The sequence below is a fragment of the Cnephaeus nilssonii genome, assembly GCF_951640355.1.
Source record: "Cnephaeus nilssonii genome assembly, chromosome: 5".
NCBI lineage: Eukaryota > Metazoa > Chordata > Mammalia > Chiroptera > Vespertilionidae > Cnephaeus > Cnephaeus nilssonii.
In genome coordinates, this window is record NC_137076.1 from 101,520,745 (window position 1) to 101,545,713 (window position 24,969).

At 50.8% G+C, this 24,969-nt stretch overlaps 1 protein-coding gene across 1 annotated transcript in view; it reads right to left on the reverse strand.

Moving 5' to 3' along the window:
- Positions 1 to 24,969, reverse strand: part of SLIT3 (slit guidance ligand 3) — a 536,028-nt gene that overhangs the window by 162,449 nt on the left and 348,610 nt on the right. The window contains exon 5 of the mRNA XM_079771932.1: positions 1,784 to 1,855. Within this exon, the coding sequence (XP_079628058.1) occupies positions 1,784 to 1,855 (72 nt within the window). The remainder of the gene's footprint in view (positions 1 to 1,783; positions 1,856 to 24,969) is intronic.

Consider the following 24,969-nt stretch of genomic DNA (forward strand, 5'->3'; position numbering starts at 1 on the left):
ACAACAAACCCCAAGTCCCCAGATACCAAACCCCAAGTCCCCAGATACCAAACCCCAAGCCCTCAGATACCACTGAGGCCCACTGTGAGATTTAACCACTTTCTCAAGAATCAGAAATGCAGCGGGAATTACACAGCCCTGTTTATACATCACCATGGTTTGGGTGTTTTTTGGTTGTTCAACTGGCCCGTTTAAAATTAGAGCCATGAGATCCGACAGATAGACCACTTTATATATGTAATATATTAATCTGGGCTCGAACTCCAAGAAGCTGGCTGATCTTGAGTTCGGTGCCGCCCTTCTCTGGGCCTCAGGGTTCTCAGGCTGACCTGGGGGGCTAGAGGGGCTCTACTTCCCCTCCTGGCTTCCTTTCTGGGACTCGTTAGCACAGCCGCTCACTTTGGTTTATGCACACGATGCTGAGTCACCTTCTCTGAGGCTGTCTGCTCCGCCCGCCCTCTCCTGCCCCTGGGCATACGCGACCGGACAAAGCGGTGGGCAGCCTCCGGTGTGGGCTCCCCTTGCAAAGTCCTCCCTGCCCTCTGTGCCCTTCACCCTGACACTCCTCTGCCCTCTTGTGTGCTTTGCATGTTTAACATGGAAAGCTTCTGGCCAACTTCCCAGCAGTCGGGGGAGGAGGTCGCCTCTACCTGGAAGCCACCCTCACCTTCCCAGTTCCCTCAAATCCCTACCATCCTTATAGGGAACAGAGACAGCGAAAGTAGTTTAAAAATCCTCCCTCAAGACTTCTCAGGTTGAATGTGGGCCTGAGGAGGAGGCCGGGGCAGGAAGGCCCACACAAGCCAGCCCTCTGTGCCCTCTCCACACTCAGGTCCTGCCAACATGGACACAGTGGGGCGGGAAGAGCATTCAGAAGGCACACTCCTTCTGAGGGCGAGGAGACGCTGACAGCAGCACGCAGTGGAGGCTGGGTAGGAAATGACCAAGGCTATCAGGCAAGTTCAAAACGCAGCAACGGAACCGCCCTGCATGGAGTGAGGCCATGGGCACAAGGATAGGCATGTGACACAGTTACACAGAACTGCACGTGTGTGCGTGCACACACACACACAAATGGGTACGTGTAGAATTGTGGAATCTGAAGAATAAGGTCGGTGGAATATACCCACATCAGTTTCCTTGTTTAGATATTACACTGTAGTTATGTAAGATGCCACCACCGGGAGAAAGCTGGGTGAAACAGCACATGGACCTGTCTACCATTTTGTGCAATTTCCTGTGAATCAACAATTATTTCAAATTAAAACAACAACTTATCCAAGCACCTAGCGAACTGGATCTGTCTCTGTCTTCCAGGTTCCCGTTAAATCGTTACCGCCACAGTCCTCATCTTCATCATCATCATCATCAAGGCTCCCATTTGTTTAACATTTATTATGTGCTACGCAGTACTTAAATATTTTCTCACCTGCATCAGCACCCCCACCAGGCTATCACCCCAGTTTTATAGATGATTGCACTTGTGGCATTGGGAGAAGCAGAACTGAGGCCCAGGCCAGGCCACAGAGATACTGCAGGGCCGGCTCTGACCCAGGTCTGGGATGTATGTGGGGACGAATAGCCAGGAGGAACAGGACTGTATACAGCCGTTGTGGCATTCGACGTGTGCTCCCTGGAAACCATTGAAGCACACCCCTCAGTGTCTCCAAGGCGCCTGGCGCAGGCCACACAGGGCGCGGCGTACCGCCTGGTTGTTCCCTCCCTTGCCCCCGCTCTGGCCTGAGAGCCACATCTGCAGCGAAGCAGCGAAAACATTACTTACAGGTTCTTCACGTCGGCGATGCCGCGGAACGCCTTCCTCGGGATGCCCAGGATCTGGTTCTCGCTCAGATCTCTAAACAAGAGGAAGAGAGGCACCGAGTTAACCACAGGCCGGCTCTGTCTGCATCTCATTACGATAACAAAACCCCGTGCGGGCTGTTTGGGGGACTGTTTAGTCTCAGGCCCCAGGCTGCCACAAGCCTGCGCATTGTTCCTTAGAGATGGCCTTTGCTGGAATGGTTACCAGGGGGAGCCGCTCGCCTCCAGGGCGGGCTCTGTGGGTGGTCTCGCACCTCCAGGCCAGGAGCCAAGCCTGGTTATTTGTTGCACACACTGCACCCAACTCTCTGTTTTGCCACCTCCCAGAGACGACCCCTTGCCCCTCCTCCCGCACGCGTCCCTCCCCCATGGCAGGGTCAACACCTCTCCTTCTCCCATCTCTCAGGGACCCGCTGCCTTTGTCATCTGGGGTGGGAATGGAGCTGGCCTCCTGATTTTCTGACAGGGGCCGGCCATCTCTGTCGCTTAGAGTCTTCTGGGCCTCCTGGGTCATCTTAGTGACAGGCATGATGAATTCAAATTGCATTTCCATAAAACCATCCAAAGTAGGGGTCCCGTTGGCACCTCATCCCGCCTTAGGCAGTGCTAAGGTGCTGCTTCAAGGAGGGAGGGCAAGGAACTCTCCAAGCTGGCTCAAACCCAAACCCTCTGCCAGGTCCTCTTAAAGAGTCCCCAGAGCCTCAGTTTCCGTTCCTAAGACCCATACAGTCTTTTCCATTTTGTTTCCAGTATGTATGTATGTATATATATATATATATATATATATATATGTATTTGCGAGACCAAACACAGGCACTTGTTTTCACTCATACCTCAGGCTGCCTGGGATCTCAGCGAGTAATCAATCATACATACATGTATATCTATAGCTACATATACCAATCATATATTATATATATATACACACACATGTGCATATTTGTAGTTATAGTTCTCCATTATTTTGAAAAGAACACAAAAGCCTTCAGATATTAAGGCCAAAAAAATATTTTACCTACCCAGACATAACCACTGTTACCAATTAGGAGTAATTTATATATAAATGTCACCCATATGATCTCATAGCATATAGTCTGTTATAACTTCTTTCCCACTTATTATATTGAGAACATCTGCTCATGTCATTAGCAGTACATCTATGCCAACATTCTGAATGCCTGTATATCATCCCCTTGTATAGATGGCTATACGGTCCCATGCTGCTATTTTAGGAAACACTAGGATGAACTTTCCTGTCCTACAGGGAGCACGGGCTGGGCCCCAGGCAAACACGTGTTGAACTGCCAGGTGTCCTAGAGTCGGAGTGCACCCAGGGACACTCCTGTGCCCATTCCCACGGACACCTAAGCGACGGCCGTAGGCGGCTCCAGATACAGCTGGAAAGAGAGGCCAGACCACCATCCTCCACCAAAACCTGGGCCTCTGGATGGACATTTTGCACGGGGGCAGGAGGGAAACCAGACCACGGAGGCGAGGCGTGCATTTGCCTTCTCCCACCTCTGAGGTGAGCTGCCACACTCTGAGCCACTGGCAGGTGCCGGAGAGCCTTGGGGGTTGTCTGGGACCCTGTTAGGCTCCAAGGCAAGGCTCAGAGTTGGGGTTGGGTGCAGATCGGAGTACGTGTGGCTTCTGGGGCTGAATAAGAGGGTGCCTCCCCCTCTCAAATCCAGTTTCCTTGGCCTGCAACTGATGTAAGTCAATTTAGATGCACGCGGGGCCTGGTTGCAGGCTCCCCCGGCTGGGCCTGATTCAATGAGCAGGGCTCCAGCCTGGAGTCGGGGCGCTGAACAAAGCCCACGATGACAGCAAAGGTCGGCAGTGTCACCGAGGCCACGCCTCTGCTCTCCATCAGCCTCCAAGAGAAGAGGGCCAGGGTCCTGTCATCCAACTAATGCAATTTCCACCGGGCATCTGGGCCGCCCCCCAGGCTCCAGCAGCTACAATGGGCCCAGTCTTTTCTGGCGAGCAGAGGCTGGTCTCCAGGACAGCCAGCCCTGCCCTCTGCCTCCCAGGCTGGGCTGCTACCTGCAGCCGCTTGGGCCACACTCAGGCCACACTCGGCGAACAGCTGATGATCCGTATACCATTACAGGCGGGGGGGGGGGGGGGCGGGGTGGGTAGCAGAACCAAGACAGGGTTAGAACCACCTGCTCCAACCATATTTGGAAGCGACAAGAAGGGGCACACACATACCCCAGCAATGCACTACCCCTCTGAGGCTAAGGTTCCCCAACTACACAGACAGAACAACGATTGCATGAAGGTTCTGGTTTGCAGGACGGTGGGACACAGAGGAGAAAGCAAGTCGTCTTATACGCCGGAAAATACGGCAATATTTAAGCAGACACACCTGGTGGAGTTGCTGGGAAATTTCCCACAAAAGCGGCCACACAGGCAAAATCCTGCGCTCGGGCGGGGCGGCCACTGGGTGTCTGCGCACTGTTTTCTCGCTGTACATACTCGAGTCCTGCTCCAAGTCTAAGGAGCCCAGGCTAAGCTTTCTCCCCCCTTCCCCTCTATGGTTTCCCGCCTGCCACAGCTGAGCAAAACAGTAGATTGTAGGGAATTTATCTGTTCTCCATGACAATGTGCTTATAAATTTTATTAATTTCATTTTCCATTGAGCCTCTCCTCTCCGGCGGACAATACGGCTGCCATCCATCTGCGGGAGTGTGTATTGATTTCATAAATACCTCCAGTAGGCTGACAAACTGACGGCTTTAATGGTGTTACTGATGGGGCGTGGAGGAGGCTCGGGGCTGGTGCTTCATTTTCGGTAACTGTCCCTTCGCAATTATCTCGGGGCCTTTGTGAGCGTTCCTGAGGGTGTGTTTATCTCAGCGTGATGCCCAGCATGGAGCTATTGTTAAGTACTATCCCTGGGAGAGACAAGAGCCACCATTTTCGGCTGACACTTAAATAAAAATAACAAAATCTATCCGGACTGTGCCGAGAGCCTAGTTCTGGCCAATGACTTGTTGAGGCTTGAGTACCTCACCCTTGCTGAGGGGACATGTGGGGAAGTGACCAGAAAAAGGGAACTTGCTTTAAAAAAAAAATAAAACACAAAACATAGATGAAAGGTCCGAGGTTGGCGTAGGGTGGGAGGGAGGTGTGCTTGGTTTTCCGGGGAAATAAAGGGAGAAGGCAGGTGGGAAAGGCTTTCTTGGTTGGGAAGTGGGGTTATGAATTGGGACGCCTTTCTAAGTGATTAGGGCTCTGAAAGAAAGGGAACTGCATTAGCTAAAGTGCATTTTCCTGCTTCCGGAAAATGATTAACCGACTGATTATTCCATCCAAAAACTCAAGACTGAAGAGGACTTATTAAGGAGACAGTAAGTCAAACAGAAGTTGGCAAGAATCAATATATCCCCCTTCTGCCCCTCCACCCCCTTTTTAATTTACTAAAATGCTCTGGACACAGATTAACTTTCTTTGCAAATTTATTATTGCTCCATCTACCCTGAAACGGGGACTGCAGACACTTTGCTAAATGGATTGAAAGGTTGTCTAGTTCCAGCGGAGCTTAGGGAATTCGTCCCGGGGCTCTCCCCGAGACGCCAGGCTTGCTTTGTTCTCAGAGCAGCGGTGCATGGCAGTCCCCGCCTCCCCCAGCCCTGCCCACTCCATGGTGATGGGCGAGGTCCAAGGGCATTCTGTTCCCCTGGGGAAGATGTGCTTATCTTGGTCACATTCCTACTTCCAGGAAGTCCTGTCTGTGTTAAGCAGCAGTTTTGAGAGGTGGTGGTGGTGGTGGGGGTTTGCTCCCAGATATCAACCTCCAGTTATCCAGAAGGTACAACACGGGGCTGGAAGCTCCCTCAACCTTGGAGAATTCTTGTTTCTGACGTGGGTGGAGCCACTTACTACTTATATCAGCATGCCAACTGCTGACATGCCCCATGCCTCAGTTTCCCCATGTTTACAGGAGGACAGCTATTTTACGGACCTCAGAGGCTAATTGTGAGGATAAAGTGAGTTGATACTTGTGTGCACTTTGCACCTAGAGCCCTGTAGACAGGAATGGCTTCATTTGTTTCTTGGACTCCCCCCCCCCACCGCCCCCCCTCATTGAGCCCTGAATTGACGCTGCTGAAAACATAGTTTATCATCACCCTCAGGACATGTGCCTACAATTCTTCAAAGAATAACACACACAAATGCTGCTAATATTCTTTCCATAGAATCCAGGGGAGGGATGAAGGCTTCCCTCCTCGATCATCTAGAAAGGAGGACCCTTTTTTATTCTGGATTCCTCTGGATGAAACAGGAGAGGCGGGTTCAGGAGAACCGGGTCTGCCTCCGGGTGGGCGCTCTCAGAAGCAGACACAGCCCAGGGCGGGCTCACAGACTGCTCCTGGGAGAGACCAGGAAGGGAGGGAGGACGCAGGGTGGAGAAGGGGAACACAGGGCACTTAGGTCCGGTCCTGGCTTAGCCCAATTCCTGGGCGCTCCTGTCTCTAACCTCTGCAGCCCTTGGTTAGAGAGAAGTGCCAACTCCCCAGCTCGGCCTGTTCTCTGGGGGCGGGGGGATGAGGTGACTCCAGGAACCCAAGGACAGTTTGCCGAGGAGGCTCCCAGCCAGGACCTTTAGCAGCAAAGTCCAAGAAGCAGGAGATGGAGCCAATGTCAGAAAAGGGGGCTCCGGACTCCAACCCAAAGCATTTCCTAAGAAGGTTTCAAGGGCAGGTCTCCTGAATCCAGAAGTTCTCAGAAGATTAAAAAAATCATTCCCAAAAGATGACATATCCAGGACTAAAGATCAAGAGGCCACGAAAGAACATGGAAACAACCCAGTCCCCAAACGCCTTGCATTGAGACCCACAAGATGCCTTTTCAGAAAACACACACACACAAACAAACAAACAAACCCATCAACTCTTGATTAGCCAAATTTGGATCCACTATAACCGGAACCATGACTGGATGTGGGACCAGGGCAGTGGATTACCACTCGAAGTCTCTTTGGCCTAAATTTATGTTAAAATTACTGTCCTAGTCACTGCCTAGTAGGAGGAAACCTGCCCATTGGTAGAGTAGGTATCAATCAAAACTCATTTAGGGACTTCTGAGTTTCTGATGGATAATCCGCCAATCTACAATTTCTTGTGCTCTCAGTACTACCATCCCAGACAAAGGTGGCCCCTGCCCTCTCATCCCCAACTCCCACCGTAGAGGAACTATGACACATCACTCCACTCTAGAAACCCAAGAGGAAGGTATTGCTTTGCTTACTTATACAGCAGGAGGGACAGACATGCAGGAAAAACTATTCCCTGGGGATTTTACACTGTGGACTTCAGGGAGGATTCATTTTAAAAGGCAAATTTCTTTTGCAGACAATTTATCTTAATAAGCAAGATTAAGTGTTTGCAGTTGGGTCACTGTCAAAACCAAATGCATCTATCTATCCCAGCTCAGAAGCCCTAGTGCCCCCAGTGGGGTGTCTGGTCAATGGCATCCTTTGTCCCAGGGAGAGCGCATGGAGTAACGGAGTCATCTCCTGAGATCCAGAGAATCGGAGTCTCAATGGGGGACAAAACACCACAATTACCCCCACTGCTCCAGTTGGGCTTCTGAATATTTCACGACAGCAGGAGTTTACATTGCTTGCTCCCTGGATGCTCTAAGTTATTGAATGAAAGACATCAATAAGAGCTCCTCGTGTCCTGCCTCCTCTGAGAAGCTCATGAGAAAAGTCCTAGTCCTACCCTTCAGGTATTTCATACCGGCTGAGTAAATGTCAGCTCAGAGTCCTATTTCACTCACACAGTAGGCACTCAATTCATTTTATGAGCACCTACTATGTGCTACACCATGTAACATGTTGAGATACAGAGGTGAACAGACCAGGTTCCTGTCCTGGAGCTGGCCTTCTCGTCGACCCCAGATACAAATGCACAGACCCCTTACATATGTGAAGGTAAAATAAACCCCCAGACACCCCAAAAAGCAAGAGCTGCTGTCCAGTTTTTCCCTCTGCAACAAGAAGAAAGCCCGTATGTATCTAAACTCACACTGCACATTGTTCCAAACCAACATGGAAAAGAATGCACAGCTTGGTTTGACACGAGGCCCTGAATTCCCTTTAGATTTGGAGCGGGGAGGAAGGGGGAAAGATGGCAATATCAGTCATGGCCCTTGCAGGGAGGCAGGCCTGATTCGTCAAGTACTTTGGTTTTATCTTTCCTAGTGGACAGTCTGATAGGAATCAGGACAGTTCAAAGATGTTTTCAAGAGTTGGCATGTCAAGAGTTGACAGTCCTCACAGGAGGACTCAGGGACTCCCCTGTGAGTATTCACTAATGGTGCTGTGAAAAATATAGATCCCTTTATAAAAAAATTAGGTGTGATCACGGTAGTGTGGATTATGTTTCCTTTCACAGATGGCTGAAGGGGTGGGGAATGGCAAGTGTGTATTTTAGAAAGCCACTCTGGGGCCCAGAGTGGAGACTCTGAAGTGTGACAGCCTGTGGGTGATGACACCCTTGCCTGGGATCCCAGCAATGTGGCAGGAGAAACAAGCACGGTGCCCTGGACCCTCCCAAACCTGCAGGGATTAGGATCTTCCTGGTGGGCCTCAGGGACAGGCGATTTCCCACAGCTCTCCAGAAGGGCTATGGCTAGGGGAGAGACCCCTGGCGGGCAGGCCAGGGGCAGGACCGAGCAGCTGGGATGCGAGCAGGTCCAGAGCGGTGACCACGATGAGGCCTGGGTTCAGCACACAGCGCTAAGGGTCCCTCGGGGGCCTGAGGGCTGTGGGTGCTTCGAAGGCTGCACTTGGCCTTGGGTTGCGGGTTTGTCTGTGATGAGTTACCAGTGGGGCCCTGTTTTGTCTCTTTATGGGCAGATGTTCTGGAGATTGCAAACTCAAGTGTGTCGGGATTACCCAGGTTAAAGTGAGTAAGTAAATCAGGCTGAATGTGGACCATAAAAGCAAGGAGGGGGTGAGCTGGACAAGTGCAGGGCCCATCTAACTCAATTTCCCCCAAATTATGCACAAGCAGTCCTCTGTGCTGGCCAACAGAACACTCCAGACCGGGGCTGAAGGGCACGGAGGCCAACACCTCTCCAGGGGAAATCGGCTAATTCTGGAATGGCATTCTCCCAAAGGAATACACGAGACGCCCATGCAATTTACATTTTTTTTCATTAGCCGCATTAAAAAACAGTGTAATGGTTAAAATGAATTGTAATAGATTATTTTACTTAGCCCAATATATCCAACATATTATCCATCCAACATGCAACAATATAAAGATTATTAATGAGATATTTTTACATTCTTTTTTTACACCAAGTCTTTGGAATCTGGTGTGTACTTTACGTACATGTCAGTTCAAGGCCTCTGCAACCACGCGGGCTGGTGCCTACTATACTGCACAGTGCGGTTCTAGAGAAAGGCGGGGGCTGGATGCTGTAGCTGGAAGCCTACTCGTTGCCAAGAGGGGGAGAGAGTTTCAGATGTTAGAACCGATCTGTGGGACTCCTTGGGGGTGTGGGGTGTCTAGCAAGAAATATGAAGGGGAGCCAGTCAAGACAGAAACCTCTGGATTCAGGGAAGCAATCCATGGCCTGAGCTGTTTTGGTCACTCAGCCATCCTTCCTATGAGCACAGAACCCCCTTCCAGACACCGGATTGAATGTGACTCCCTCTGAACCAACACCCGCCAGGGCTGGCAGGGTTAACCAATGCCTCCAGCCCAAACAGAAGCTTTCTCCATTTCATTACCACATGCAGCTCAACCAAGGCTCTCCGTGGCCATGAAACAGCATTACTATCGACGGATCATCCCCCAGCCAATGGGGACAGAGGCCGGGCCCCTCAGCAGCTCACTGACCCTTGGGATCACCACAATTTACCCACAAGGCAGTGCTATCAGACTGACTGGGGAGCTCTCATTATCAGTCCAGTTGTGCCTTCTGTTCTGTCCAGACGGCCCTTCCTAACAAAGTGGCCCAGGACCCCAACGACAAGCATCACCAGGACCCCAACTACAAGCATCTGACTGGAATCTAGTCTGTGCATCCATCACCACGTACCCTTCAGGGGGCACAGCTGCGATTTTGGTGCCCGTAGAGGGTGTGCAGAAATCTGATGCTGAAAACCATCTGCTTGCAGGATCTAATTTTGTACCTGATAGTCCCCTGCCAAGTTTTAGGCCCAATGAGATGTTTTGGTCTCATTTATTGATTTTGGTTGCGGGGGGGGGGGGGGGTGGTGGGTGGGGGGCGGGCGTGTCCACCTAGTTCAAAAGGATGTTGTCTAGTGTTTTTTTGTTGTTTGAAGCTATGTGTCTGCCTAATGGAGTTTGGGTGAGAAAGCCTATTTCTGTGCGGTCACCCTCCTCCTGGCTGACATGCCGTCCCCACCCCCTCTGTCCCCTGCGTCCCTCTCCCCTGGCCGCCCTATGAGGCTTTCAGCCGTAATTTGATTGTCGTAACTGACACTGTCAATCTGAAACCCGGCAGCATGTCTAATGCTGGCTGGACAAGGGGACTGCAGGGGGAGCCGAGGGAGGCAAATTCATCTCGAGAAGTAGTTTTATGTAAATCGATCCTCTGGCCGAAAGCTGGAGCCAAGCATTTGCTGATTAATTGGAGAAGCGTCCTTGTTCCCGTGTCTTCTTTAGAGAGATGGCCCAAATTGAGTCTTCTCTTCTTCACAAAGACATCCCCATGCCAAAAAGCTTTTGCAATTAGGAGATGAAACCTTGGGAGCAAGGGGGAGGCGGTGGGGGCTGGGGGTTGTTTATGGAATTGTTCTGAGGTGAAGTGTGTGCGTTTGTCCGGCCTCGTGATTCATCGCTGCCCTGGGCACCCTCATTTGCCTCCCAGATGGTGGCCTGATGGTCATAGGTCCCGAGGCATAATATCCTACAGGCGGCGGCCTGCCGGAGCAGTAATCAGCAAAATTAGGGAGGCGGGGAGTGTGCTCTCCAACATGGCTTCTGGTGGGTTCCAAGTGTGTATTTTCGGTTACCGCTCTGGCCAATTTCTGTTGGCATCAGGGAGGAGGAAGCGAGTCTGTGATGGACATAATCTCTTGTGGGTGTCCCTCTTATCTTTCCTGAAAAAGAAATCTCTAGCAAAATGTCAGATCATCCAGCACTGTGGCCCTTTAACTCAGGAACTGTCCCAGTGGGAGGTCAAATCTGACATGACCAAAAGGCTCAAGGTGAGTTAGGGACCTGGGCGCAGGTAGACGTGAGCCTGGATCGGAGGAGGCTGTTTGCTAAGCTACACTCAGAAAGAAGGTCAAGCTCCTAAAATGACATGGGCGTTCCTGCTGGTACTGTCACTAAATTATTAGTTTCATGAGCTCAGAGATTTTTGCGGAGCATGAGGCCCGACACACAGCTTTAAAAAAAATGTTTATTGAGTGGATTAAAAAAATAAGCAAAAATTATTCAATGCTATTGCCTGGTTAATGGGTCATGAAGAATAAATCTCAAGCTATGGGGACTCCCCCCGACCCCAAGTCCATTTTGTCCCTCTACATTATAAAGAGCTATGGCCCTATCCCCCATCCTCTACCTCTGTCTCCTTGGCGGCATGTCCTGCTTGAGAACTAATGCCGCTCAGATAAAGTCTCCGACTAGGAGAGGCGTAGTGAGGGAAACAGAGGCGTGGGCATGAGCTTCTGTGCTGGGAGCTCGGCTGCCCAGAACTCCGGAGAGAGCTGAAACCCGGCCCGAGAGAGTACGACAGGTTTGGAAATGGATTCGATCCAGAAAAGGGCCGCTTGCCCGACAATGTTCCATTTCCAAGACCAGCCACCCCCACCCCCCCTTCCTGCCGGGGCTGAGTCCTGGCACTCACTGAGTCTAGGCTCACGCTGACAATGAGACTCTGGGACAGAGGGGGAACTTTGGCATCAAGCTACAGCGGCTGCTCGGAGTGGTGACCGGCAGCGAGAATGTTTGATCACCTGTGTCATCATCTGCTCTGTGATTAGTCTTCTTCCCGCCAAACCGTGCAGAAGGCCTGGAACCCTCACGGAGCCTGCGCATTCGCAGAAGTCAGCTTGGGGCTGGCAGAGGAGGCGGCGGGAAGAGGCAGTCCAGAGGGGTAAGGGACTGCAGTTGAAGCCACTCCCTAATTCTTACCCTTGTGACCTCCAACTTGATCATGAAGAGAGGATTCTTGGAGCTCTCCTCTGGATCTCCTGTGTGCCTGACCCTAAGACGAATGTTCCGTAGACTGAACAACCCCACCCTTCTCCTGGCAATACGGCCCGGGGTTACTCTTCTCTTTACTGAAGAAATAGCAGCAAGTGGGATGGGTGGGGGTGGGGAGGGATTACTCCCTGGGCTGCAGCTGCCCGGAGGTTGGCATTTGCAATGCAGAGCTACAGCTCAAGGGAGCGTGGCTTGTACATGCCTGTTCTTTCCTCTAACTTTTCAAAACCCCATTAAATAAGCGAAACCTCCACGGTGAAGGTGAGATGCTATCCTGGGGCCATCTGCCTATAAAATCAATACGGCTTCAGAAAGGCTCAAAATTATCTTCTCCTGAAGCAGGAAAGCAATTCAGCAAGAGCTCAGCCCCCCTGAGCTGCAGGGCCAGCGTCTCGTCTCAAAGCGAGTGGAGGTATGCAGCCGTGGAGGCCATTAAGCTACGTTATTGCTTCAGACGACATTTCTCATCGTGGCCCCTGCACTACTTACTGTTCCATCCAAAGCAATTAGAGGTGCTGCTAATATCTCGCACCTGTGGAGGTCCTGGGCTTGACCACAGGAGAGGAGATGCTGTTCTCTTGTTTATTTGCATAAAAACATCAGTTCAATAGATTTACACCAAGTTTGCAGTTAACACTAATATTTAATCCCAGCCCTGCTGCTGGCCATGTAGCTCGAAAGGCACTAGACACGGGATGTGAGCGGAGGAGAACCCAGCGAACGGCGATGATGGAATTAATTAGCGACGCGTGTGGGGCTGTTGCCACTAGTCTTGTGCCAAATGCAGTGAAAGAGGGAAGGGCCTCCCTGGTAGGGGTGGGGAGCAGAGAGACGGGATGAGGGCGACTTCTTCTGAAGCATCCCCTTGCCTCCCCGAGACTGCTCCTGGACCACAGCCTGAGCCACACTCTTCCTGGAAACACGTTTCCTTTCATACCTGACCCCAAGGTCCTGCATGGGGCCAAGACCCCAGGAGGAGTGAGGAACAGAAGGGAGAGCATGGCTCAGGAGTCTGGAGGACCTCGGTGTGAACTCCAGCTTTGCTGCTTGCTACCTGTGGCTTTGTATGAGCCTCAGTGTTCTCATCTGTAACATGGGGACAATGAATATGTTTATGCCAGAGAATTATGAAACGGCTAATGAGCTTAGAGCTCTTGAATGCTCCCTGGCTTTCATAAATGCTAATTATTGTGAGTCCTTGCATCTGCCTTCAAACACTGTGAGTAGAAGACATGAAAATCCCTGCGAATTCCTTGGCCCAGAGAACATTACACAGGAACCCTAAAACTATAAGGCAGCAATTCCAGGTCAAGTTCAACACCAACGAAAGCAGTTGTTGGGTCCCACTTGGCCTGCAGTGCCTCAAAGCTTCCCTGGGCCCTGCAGGAATCTACCAGGCTCTCCCGAGGGTGAAGAGGACGTGGTGGCAAAGATGGGGGCGGAGTTTAAAGCCACACAGCTCTCTGTAACCCAGGCGGCTGGCTGGGAAGGGAGGGCTGTGCAACAGCTGCTGTGCACAGGAGAAGCTGGCGGGGACTCCCACGGAGAGGATGGAAAGGCAGGCAGCTGGGGCAGCTGAGGCAGCTGGAGGCACAGCTGGCAGGGCTAGACTGGGAAGTGGCCCGACCCTAACACAGGCTCTGGGCTGAGAGTAGAGTGTTGATCGGGCCTCCTCTGCACAGACTCTGCACGAGTCAAAGAACCCTCCTCCTTCCCAAGGAAGCTGGGGACCTGGGTGAGCTGCGGGCAGCCGGAGCCGGGCAGGAAGCAGCCCTCGGAGAGAGCAGTCACAGTGGGGACGGGAGATGCATTTGCTAGTAAAGCAAGTTCCCTGCCTGTCCTCACTCCCTGCGTAACTCCTGGGCTCCCATTTCAGTGAGGGGTCATCGTTAGCAGGGTGACTGCAATGGACCGTGGCTTTAGGTCAAAGCTGAGAGAAGGAAAAGACACAGTCCGTGGGAGATGCCAAAGGGGAAAGCAAGTGTGAGGCCCCTCAGCAGAGGACCCAGCTGCTCCAGGTAGATGCAGTGGGTCTGTCCTCTTTGTTATCCCAAACCCAAAGGAGGCCTCAAGGCTGCTCCAGAAAAGACCGGAAAGTCAGCCTCTGAGTGACGCTGTAGAGGGGCTGTCTGTGAATGAGAGGCCTTCTTTAGACCCTGCTGTAGGCGGACAGGACAACCCAAGCGGAGGGGGAGACAGACAGACAGACAGCTATAAAGATAAGAGAGGGAGACTGAAAAACAGAGAGGGGGGGAGGGAAGGGAAGGGAAGGGAAGGGAAGGGAAGGGAAGGGAAGGGAAGGGAAGGGAAGGGAAGGGAAGGGAAGGGAAGGGAAGGGAAGGGAAGGGAAGGGAAGGAGGGAAGGGAAGGGAGAAAGGGAAAGACAGGCAGGCAGAGAAACACAGACCAAGAAGGAGAGAGCAAGAAGACTGACCCGGTGAGACAGGGAGAGTAAAACTAGAGCGAAGAGACGAGAAAGTGGGAGGGAAAGGCACCAGAGAGACAGGCATTTCCAGAAGAGACTGTGAAAGGCAGAGACACGCAGAGAAAGAGGCACAGGTGTGAGAGGGAGAAGCCGGATGGAGACAGGTGCACACACACCCACACCACGGAGGAATAGACACGAAAAGGGACAGGCTGAGAGACGAGAGGCAGGAAAGCAAGAGGCAAAGGGTCAGAGCTGCTGTGAGAGGGTCTGTGAGGCTGGAAGAGGCTCCTCTCCAGAAGGTCCTAGTTCGGGCTTTCGCAGGATGAGGGGACCAAGAATGGCCGGCGGTCCAAGGTCTCTCTCTCACATCTGACTTGAAAGGCTGCTCTGGGGAGAAGGACGTGTCCTCTTGGCTGTGGGGACCCTGCACTGAGCTCAGGTTTCCATCCTCCGGCCCAGCTAGGTCTGCCCAGACACCCCCCCACACCCCCACACCCCGGGAAAGTGTGTCAGCGCCCCCCTAAGCCCCATCTCCAGCTCCCAGGCCTTCCTCCTGCGGAAGGCAGACGCCAGGTCCTGGCACAGAACACTTGCGGAGGTTTCAAACTTTTTACATTACAAAGCGAGTTTTTAAAAGCGCCATAAAATTTCAAGGCAATACTTAATGTTCACACGGCAGAATATATGGATCTCTGCCCACCCCCTAGTATCTTAAGTTTACCCAGAGGACCGTTTTATTTAATTAACTTGGTGCTTTATTAATATAAATATTCTCCTATTGATCATAAGAGGGCCTGACAAGCACTCAGGCTGGGTATCCATCACCCGCCCCCTCAGCAGGGCCACTTAGCGGAGTGCTGGCTCGGAATCCGGGAGAGTGGCGGGAAGTGGTCCCCCGGGACGTCGCGCAGATGGATCTATAGCGCTTTTATGGAGGGCGTCCCTTTTTTTTTTTAAAGATCCAGCTCCTCACTTCTCTTAGAGCAGAAAGCATATGGAAATGAGATATGAAAATGGTCTTGGCTTACACGTATCAATTAAGCATGTCAATACCTTAATTAAATCGCTCAACTTAATGAGATTATACCAATGAATATGTTTTATAGTTATAATAGCTTTTTTGGCCACTGTTCAAAATGTCAAATACATTGTAAAAAGGGGATTAAAAAAAGGACATAATTGACATCCTGAACTGAAGCCAGTTTTTTTCCTTCCTTCCTTCCTTCCCCCTTTATTCATGTGGTTTTGGAGAATATATATTTATATATAAATGGACTTCATAATGGATTGGCTTTTCAAGAGTCTTTTTAATCCTTCAATTTTAAACATTCTTATCAACTTTTCTAAGCCCCGCACCCTGAACCTGCAGGTGCCCTACTTCCTTCCAGTCTTCTAGAGCTTGCTTTTTATACAACCTCAAGGAGAGGTCCCTGGGACCCCCCTGAAGAGGAAACACACCCTCTGCCCGAACAAACAAAACCCCACACAAAGCCGGGAACAGGGCGAAGAGGCTCTGACCCTGAATGAAAACACCGGATGGAAGCCGTGGCCATCTCTTAGGTGAAAGCCGGGTTCAAAGCCTGTTTTCTCCACTGAACAATGTGGCAAAGGCGTCATGAGCCTCGCTTCTTTCTTCTTAGACTCTCTCTGAGCTTTTCTAAACCGTTTCTGAATCAATCGTTTCGGCACAGAACTGCATGCAGCCTCTCACCCTAAGGAGAGAAAACCTAGACTTGTACAAACAAAGACAAAGCACGAGAAGGAAATCTTGGAGGAAGTGATGGGGCGTCCGCACCCCTGTTGGGGATCCTCCTAGCAAGTCACAGACAGATGAGCAGAGTACCGCCACGCAGGCTGAGTCACTATCCAAAACTGGGGTTGCAGAAAAGAAAATGAAAGAGAAGACGGAAGCGATTTGGGGACACCCGCATGCGAAACACACAAGTGCCTTTGGAGCCTTGGTTAAGTGCTCTGGTCCTGAACCTCAGCCAGGCCATCCGGTGGAACGCTGCCCTAAAGCAGGTGACAGGCAGCTGGATGTGGGCGCCCCCGAGGCTCTAACGTGTGAGGGCTGGATCTGTGACCCCGCGGCCACCCCACTCCCAGCTTCCGGGGAAGGATGGCTCCAGAGTCTCTGGAGAGAAGCAAGAACCCATCAGCCCTGCCAACTTGATTTCCTTTGTGAAGCCCTATCCCAGTGGTCGGCAAACTCATTAGTCAACAGAGCCAAATATCAACAGCACAACGATTGAAATTTCTTTTGAGAGCCGAAAACCAACTTCTGCGCATGGGCCATGAAGTTTCAATCGCACTGTACGTGTGGGCCCGCACGTGGTATTTTGTGGAAGAGCCACACTCAAGCGGCCAAAGAGCAGCATGTGGCTCGCGAGCTGCAGTTTGCCGACACTGCCCTAGCCCAAACAGGGGAAAGGACCAAGCCTTGACCATTGTTGGATACTGATCAGAATGAAGCATCTTTGCTCAGAACCCTGCTTAACAAATGTTAGCACTAAAAGGCCCAACCTTCTTGGTTTGCAAATGGCAAAACGGAGGCCCTGAAAGAGAGAGGAGCTGTCCAGAGTCACACAGCCTGGGGCAAGGCAGGACCCTGCCTGTGGAGAGGGCTCCTGCCCGTTACCTGCGCTGTTCCTGCTTTTACTGAGGGGCAGAGGGGCGGGAGGTCCGGGTGCAGCCGCTGTCATTTTCCTGGTTGCCAGGGAGAACCTGGCTGATGTGGCCAAGTGGGTCTTCTTCCTTTGCGCTCTCTCTGCAACACACTCTGCAACATGTGACGAGCCCTCTTGAGTGCTCTGCCCACATTTAACATAGATTCATCCACCCGTCCATTCATCCATCCACACACATTGATTGGGTGCCTACTATATGCCAGGCACAGTGCCAGGCACAGGGATAGGTAGTGAACTAGCTCTTTGCTTATGAAGCTTATAAAATTGTAGGGCAGACACACATAAGGACACAATGCTATACAGGTGAGTATTTATAATTCAGTCAGAGGCTATGAAGTATGAGGTGCTTGTACGGCAGGGCCCTGTATAACAGGAGACCACAATCCGTGCCGGGGAGCCAAAGGGAATCTCCAGGGGACGCGTGAGAGGTGAGTAGGAATCACGCAAGGGAAGACTGTGTCGCCGGGGCGGGGGCGGTGGTTCTCAAAGTGCCGCCTCTGGACCAGCAGCTCTAGTATCACATAGCACATGTTGGAAACTGCAACCCGCAGATGTAATCCTGGATGTTCTGGGTTAGAAATTACGGGGGTAGGGAACAGCCCCCTGTGGTTTTTATTTTCCCCAAGAAAGTAATTGTTTTGATTTTTCTAGTGAAAATTTAAAACATACACAAAAGTAGAGAGAACAGCATAATAAACATTAACTTCAATAATTATCAATATTTTGCCAATTTCATTTCCTCTATCCCCCCTCACATATACACACTTTCTTTTTTTTTCTTTCTGAAATAATTTAAAAGCTAATCTCGGACATCATGTCACTTTACCCACATGTATCTCAGTCTTCATTCTAACCAATAAGGACTTACTAGTAGGCAACCATCTAGCCTTAGTGCACCTAACGAAAGTAGCAAGTCCTCCAAGGTGGTTTGTAGTCTAGGTCTGACCAAGTCCGGGCACTGCACGTGAGCCACTTGTGTGGTAAACAGGTCCTCTGGGGACGCTGATGCGGGTGGGGGTTGAGGACCCCTGGTGTGGAGCATGCTGGGAGAGGGCGCATGTGGCAGGACGCAGTTCAGCACACAGCATGCGTGATCTGAGAAGGCAAGTGTGGCCAGCAGGGGCCGGGGGGAGGGTAGTGGCTGAGAGGAGGCTTGCGGGGGGAGACAGGGGTGGTGGCAGGTGGGATCAGGTCTGGACTTCATCCCAGGACAGGAGAGCCACGGAGCGGTCTGAGCAGGGAGAGGCGTGTTCTTCACTGAATGCTGACCAGAGTCCTGCAACCAAACCAAGCAGACCGACGGGAGGCGGCCGTCCCTAGGCTAAGGTGGAAAGCCAATGAAAACCAGCTGGCATTTCCACTAATTAACATTTACAGGTAAAATTTCACTTAAAGAGCCACAGACTGTCCCTCTCTCACCACGAACCCCTTCTGCATTCGCTTCTCTGCAGGGAGTCCCCCACACCCAGTGGGGCAGGAGGAGGACGGATGAAGAGCTCCACAGCAGCTGCTCCCTGGGGGTGTGGTTGGGGCCCCTGGAAACCCAGCATTCTCTCCCAGCACATTCCCTCTGTCAGGGCTTATCTGTCTCAGCATTTTCCACTGAGTTACTGACCTATCGGTCATGTCATCCGAGGAGGGAGCTGGGCCCTGCTCTCCTGGGCAGAGGGCTACAGCATTGCCCCCTGATCTCGGTGTCATGGAGAGCCAGGCAGGACCCCTGAATCTCTTGCTCTTGGTTCTAGCTGCCCACTGCTGCCCAGGCAAAAAGAGGGCACTTGTGGGGGCATGGGATGGATGACTTGGGGATCACAGGGCATGGCTGGAGCACGCTGCCCCCTCAGGGCCCTCCTCAAGTCCCAGCCCCCTCTGTCCTTTCTGCCATTGCCCCTGACCCTGCTCCTACCACCTACCCCTTCCTACTCTTTGTAAATATCAGACACCACGGGGTTCCTGCCAGCATGCTTTCCTCTAGTCCCGTGGGTTAGAAATGACCACCGAGTGCAGGATTTTGGCGAGTGGCATTTCCATGTGCCGAGTTGTACAAAACGGAGGTCCGGTGACCCCGGAGCCGGCCAGGCTGCACCTCCAAGCTTAGACAGTTTGAGCTTGACCGGCTGCTCTGATTGCTCAGGAGGAAGTGGAGGCACAGAGGCCCCGGTCGGATCTGAGGCACCCAGCAGGAGGGTGCTGTTACAGTCTGTGGCTCCTGCTTCTGGGCCTCTGTTTCCCTCACTCGGTTTCCAGAAGCTTCGAAAGGCTCAGAGCAGGGGAGATGGGACCCAGTGCAGATTCTCAGTTTTGCCTCATCTGCACTTGCTGGGACCACACATTCTAGGTAAGAAAAATGGCATTTCATTTCCCTCGCAGCCTTTCCTGCTAAGTTTGCTTGGGGTAATAGACTAGTGAGAACCCCCACCCACACCCCCAAATAGCTTAATTCTCCACTCCCCAGTCTCAGTGTGCTCACAGCAGTAAAACAGCACTCCCTTCTGAGAGGAAGTTGCGAAACTTGAACCATCCCGAATCTCACCTCCTCTTTGGGGCTAACCCGGAAAACTATCCTTTAGAAATAATCATGATAATAATAATAATAATGGTAATAATAGCTCACATGTACATAACCAGCACTTATCCCATTGCAAATATTCTTCTAAGGATTTTGGCATAGGTTTCAATTTCTCTTTTCTATCAGAACAGAACAAAACCTCCCGGACGTCACTGCAAAATGCTGATTCCAGCTCTGGGGGCAGGCACAATGGCAGGGGGCGGATTGCCATGGAGATAATAGTCCTGACAGACACACGTGCATAACTGGAGGGACCCGTAACCAAAGGCCTCATGCACTGGTCTCTGAGGGAGGGCAGTTGCTATAGTTTTGGCAGCACAAGAGTGCCCTGAGCTGGCACAGAAGTTCTAGATAATCCTGGGGTCCCTCCATGTTATCATCTCACAACTTTCTTTAAGAAGATGGAGATTTCCAAACCCTGCCCTCAACAGGGAGGCAACCACAAAGTACCATGAAATCCTGGGAGTCCTGGCTTACGTTGGCACTCATACTCAGAGAGACTAACAGCTGATGAGCACCTACTGTGTGCTGGCTCCAACGTCAGAAACAATAATGAAGGTACTGAGGTTCCAATCTTACCTATGAGGACACCACAGTTAAATACCAGGCAACTTGCCCAGGGACACAGAGCAAAGAGGAGTGAAGACTGAACGTGTCTGTCTGACTCCAAGATCCTTGTCCTGCCGTTGGGAGACCACAACACGTACTGGGAGGAGCCTGGTTCATCACAGCCATGCTGCCCCCTCGCTCCCTCCCATACCAGCCAGTGAGAAAGAAGGACCGACGTAGGTGCCCAAGAGCACAAAGGTGATGTCTAGACTTCTCAACCTTGGAAAGAAGACGGTATCTTCCTGGTTAAACATTGTCAATTATTCTGGAGTGAACTAGCACTTTATTTCAACGCACTTCACGTATTGGGGTCCCGCTAAAGCGTTAGCATTAACAAGGTGTTGGGGGGCACAAAAGAGGTTGAAGAGCCAGTCTCTTCTGAGAGTTTAACTCTAGGTCATGCAGCATAAACTCACGCATGGAAGTTGGTTTCTGAGTAAGCTCTAGGTCAGTGATGGCGAACCTATGACACGCGTGTCAGCACTGAAAGGTCCCAGGTTCAATTCTGAGGCGGCCGCATGCCTAGGATGAAACATTTGCTGCTCCCGAGGATGAAACATTTGCGAAATAATCTTTTTTCCTCAAAGTGACACACTACCCGAGTTATGCTCAGTTTTTTGGCCAAGTTTGACACACCAAGCTCAAAAGGTTGCCCATCACTGCTCTAGGTTGAGACACTGAGTGTTAGAAAGCAGAACTTTAAGGGGGAGGAGGGTGGATAGCTAGCCAAATACAAGGGGCCGGTGAGGACTCGGCTGGGATGCTAGAAACAGCAAGCCTGGAACCCTAATTATCAGCAAGTCCTAATTTCTGCCCACACCCCTCAGAGTCGGCAGAAACGGGGTTAGCCGTGTTCTCTCATTAAGAAAATAACACATCCCCCTCCCTCCTTCCCTCTATATTTGAACGTTCAAGAAATGAAAGAAGAATGAAAAATAATATCTTAACACATCATACCAGGCTATTATGCTTAAAAATACGGAAGGCATCAACACTGCCAGACCACGTGAAAACGAATGGCTGGTTTGGTGCGACCCTTCATTGCCTTGGCGTTGCCCATTGTCTCCGGCAATAAAGGAACATCACGGGCAATTTATTGGGAGTGATTCTCCAATGAACCGCATTTGCTGAGGGGAAGCACATTTAGCATGTGGTGATTCATATATGGGAGACATTACTGCTCTGGAAAGGAGCTTCGAATGAGTGAGATTTAGAGCCCAGGGGATAAAAAAAAACCTGAGAGTTTAAGTTTAATTTTTAAAAAATGCAGGCATTCATTATGGTCTGTGCCTGGTTGTGGGCACAAAGGCAAGTGCATCAGAAAAGCTGTCTAGACCCCAAGCCCTGAACGTGGTTATTGCTACAGCGAGGAGTTAGGGCTGGAGAAGAGGGTTAAGGCAAATGGCCCACATTTTTTTCTCAATTAAAAAAAAAACAGAGGTGAAAAATATATAACAAAAAAATGTATACTTAATACCTCTTGATAGTTCTATATTTTAAATAATTTTTTATGATAAAGTTGATATGAAAGGGAGTGGTTGCACTTTCAGAGTCCCTTGTACTGTCCCTGGGAGCAAGGGAGGGCTTTTTTATACTTTCTGGCCAAGTATTTCAAGCCTCTAGGCTCCAAGTGGCTGGTGCCAGCCGCCTGCTCTGCCAGCGCTGGGTCCACGCGGAACCACAGCTGTGAGTGAGCTGGGGGCGTGGCCTCGCCTAGAACCTCAGGCTGGCAGGCAGCCCATGGGGCAGAACTGCCTGCGATCCTCTCTCCTTGTCTGTGCTGCTGGTTGGTTGGTGCAAATTTCCCTATCGCCCCCCAGTCAGAGGACCTTTCTTTCTTGTTTCCCTGCGACCTGCATGAGTGCAGGTGCAGCCTTCTTCTTTGCAAAGTTCTTGTTTCCATTACACAGGCAATAGCAGAGATACACTGAGTGGCCAGATTATTATGATCTCTGAAAGCCACTCAGTATATACATATATATATTAGAGGCCCGGTGCATGAATTCGTGCATGGGTGGGTTCCAGCCAGCCTGGCCAGGGGGAGGGGACATGGGCAGTTGGCAGGCCTGCCTGCTGGTCAAACTCCTGGTCGAGGGGACAATTTGCATATTAGCCTTTTATTATATAGGATATACACTGAGTGGCCAGATTATTATGCGTTCAGAGATCATAATAATCTGGCCACTCAGTGTATCTTGAATAGTTTGTTAATTTGCACTCGGATGTCGAGTGTGACTCGACATGGTTAGCATTAGAATAAAGGAATCGAGAAAAAAGCAAGCGAGTGCAAAGGGTTAATCAGAAGTTATTCAATGGTATTGAGGTGTGGCTGTGTGTGTGCAAGGACCCGGCCAGGGAGGGAGGAGCACCAGCCGGGTCAGCACCATCCACTGTGAGCTCCGGTGCCTTTTACTTCCTTCTGTCTGACGCTTGCCTTTTACTTCCTTCTGTCTGACGCTTGCTCATGTCCAGTTTGCTCCAGTCCCTTCAATGATGGTATCAGATGTATAATAAACAAATCTATTGATTATGCCTGTAAGGCAATATATGTAGAATGAAGACATTTTGGAAAATATAGGCAGGTAGGAGCAATTACCTATAATCTTTCCTTTCAAAATAACCACTGTAAACAATCAGCTTGCTTCATCTTCTATTCCTAAGTTTTTTGTGTATGTATGTTTATACACATACACATATGCACGTAAGTAAATACACCTATTTAGAGAGCGAGAAAGGGGGAAAGCTTTAGCTTTGTTCTCCTCTCATTTTAATGCACAGGGTGGGGAAAAGAGTCTTCATTGTACACCGCTTGTATTATTTGGATTTTGAGCCATTTGAATGTATTGCCTACTTTAAAATAGATTCAAATAAAATAGAAGTCCACATTGCATCAAGCATTCCCCATGCTCTTCTTTTTACACGGTTGTGCTGTGTTCTTTGCAAACATTCTAGAAGGGAGAGTGGTCAGGTCAGTCAACACATCAGCGGTGGCCACGTCCCCTTGGTCCTCCTGACCTTCTCACAGCCTTGCCCCATCTTTCCTCCTAATCTGCCCGCGTGGCACGTGGCCCACGGCTTGGTCTGTGGGGGCTGAGGGCAGGTTTCTTGCAGAGCTGATGTCACTCGATGGAAACGCGTCCTGGTATCAATAAGGATGAGGGGAGCAGGAGGACGGAGACGCCAAAGAGCCTAAATGAACAGCGTCTCTAATTCCCACACCTCCCACTACGCACTGCTAAACGGAGCCTGGGCAGAGTGCTTGGACTCATTCCTTCTACGGTGGCTCCTGAGACCCTTTCCTTCTATGACAAGGGATTCTGGGACACCTAGAGCGAGGCTGGCAAACTGTGCAAAGAAACACAGTAAAGTACCAGCACTAAACAAAACAAAACAAAACAAAACAAAACAGCCTGGAATAATAGACTAAAGCAGACCAGGTAATAAAGTTCGCTGCCACACATTAAGAATGAGAGAAGAATTTCAAACCTCTGTTTCAAACGAAAATGCTCCCCATGTTCGCCCTGCGGAGGAACTGCAGACACCTCTTACAGAGCGCACCCCCACAGCCCTGTGAAGAGGCTCCCCGGCGATGCTCACTGCCCCAAGCCTTGATTTGTGGCCTCTCTGACAGATAAGGAGGCGACGCAGCAATCACATCAGGGTGCCGCCCAGTCTTTTAGCTTTTTCTCCCAATACGCTCATGGGTTTCCCTAGCGAACCCCTATACACACAGACAGCCATCCTCAGCCACACGTCCCTCACGCCCGTGTGAGTGTGAGGAACCAGCATCTCGGCCGGCAGGGGCTACGCCCTGAGCTGTTCTCACACAGAGGACCAATATTTAGGCCAGACTTTTCCTCTGCAGCAGATGTTGCACTTCCTTTAAAAAAACCAAAACAAAACACTGAGCCAAAGTTTCAAAATCCTGAAATTTCTATAAACATCTGGATTTTTGGCTATTCGCGATAACTTCCAACATCCATCCGTCTGACCCTGTCTCCCACGGCACGAGGCTGCTGGCGGCTGCCTCTGTGGACGGCGCAGGCAGTTCTGGTTGCGAGTTCAGCCTCATCCACAGAAGTCCCTGTTGCCTTCTAACGTTAAGGTCCCTGCGTCTGCGGCCATTTGTCATGGGACTTACATGGTTGTTCTTTTGGTCAGAGAGAAAGGAATGTATTATGCCTCCCACTTCACTCAATGACTTTACTTAAAGGCATGTGAATTGTAATCCCCGGCCTCGAGTTCTGAGACTGTGGCCTAAAGATTTACTTGGGCATTACCAAGAGTAAGACACGCAGAGAACAAAACAATGCCTCCTGCTTTCCTGCCCTGACAGCCCCTTCTGGCATCAACACCGGGTTTCTTGTCTGGGTGGGAGCGTGCTCCAAGGGACTAAACTCACGGTCCTCGGAGCCAGGACGCTGGCCCTGACCACCTAGACTTGGCTCTGCAAAGAAGCCGGCCTTCCCCTTTGCACGATCTGCTTTAAACCCATTCACCTAATTTGTTACAAATGTGCAGCGCTTCCCTCCTTGTTAAACGGGGACGGATCGGCACAGGATTTCAAAGCCGAGGGAAGCACATAATCAAATGATTTTGTGCAGAACCAAACCATCTGGGCTGAAAACAAGCTTCTTAAAATAATTGCCTCCC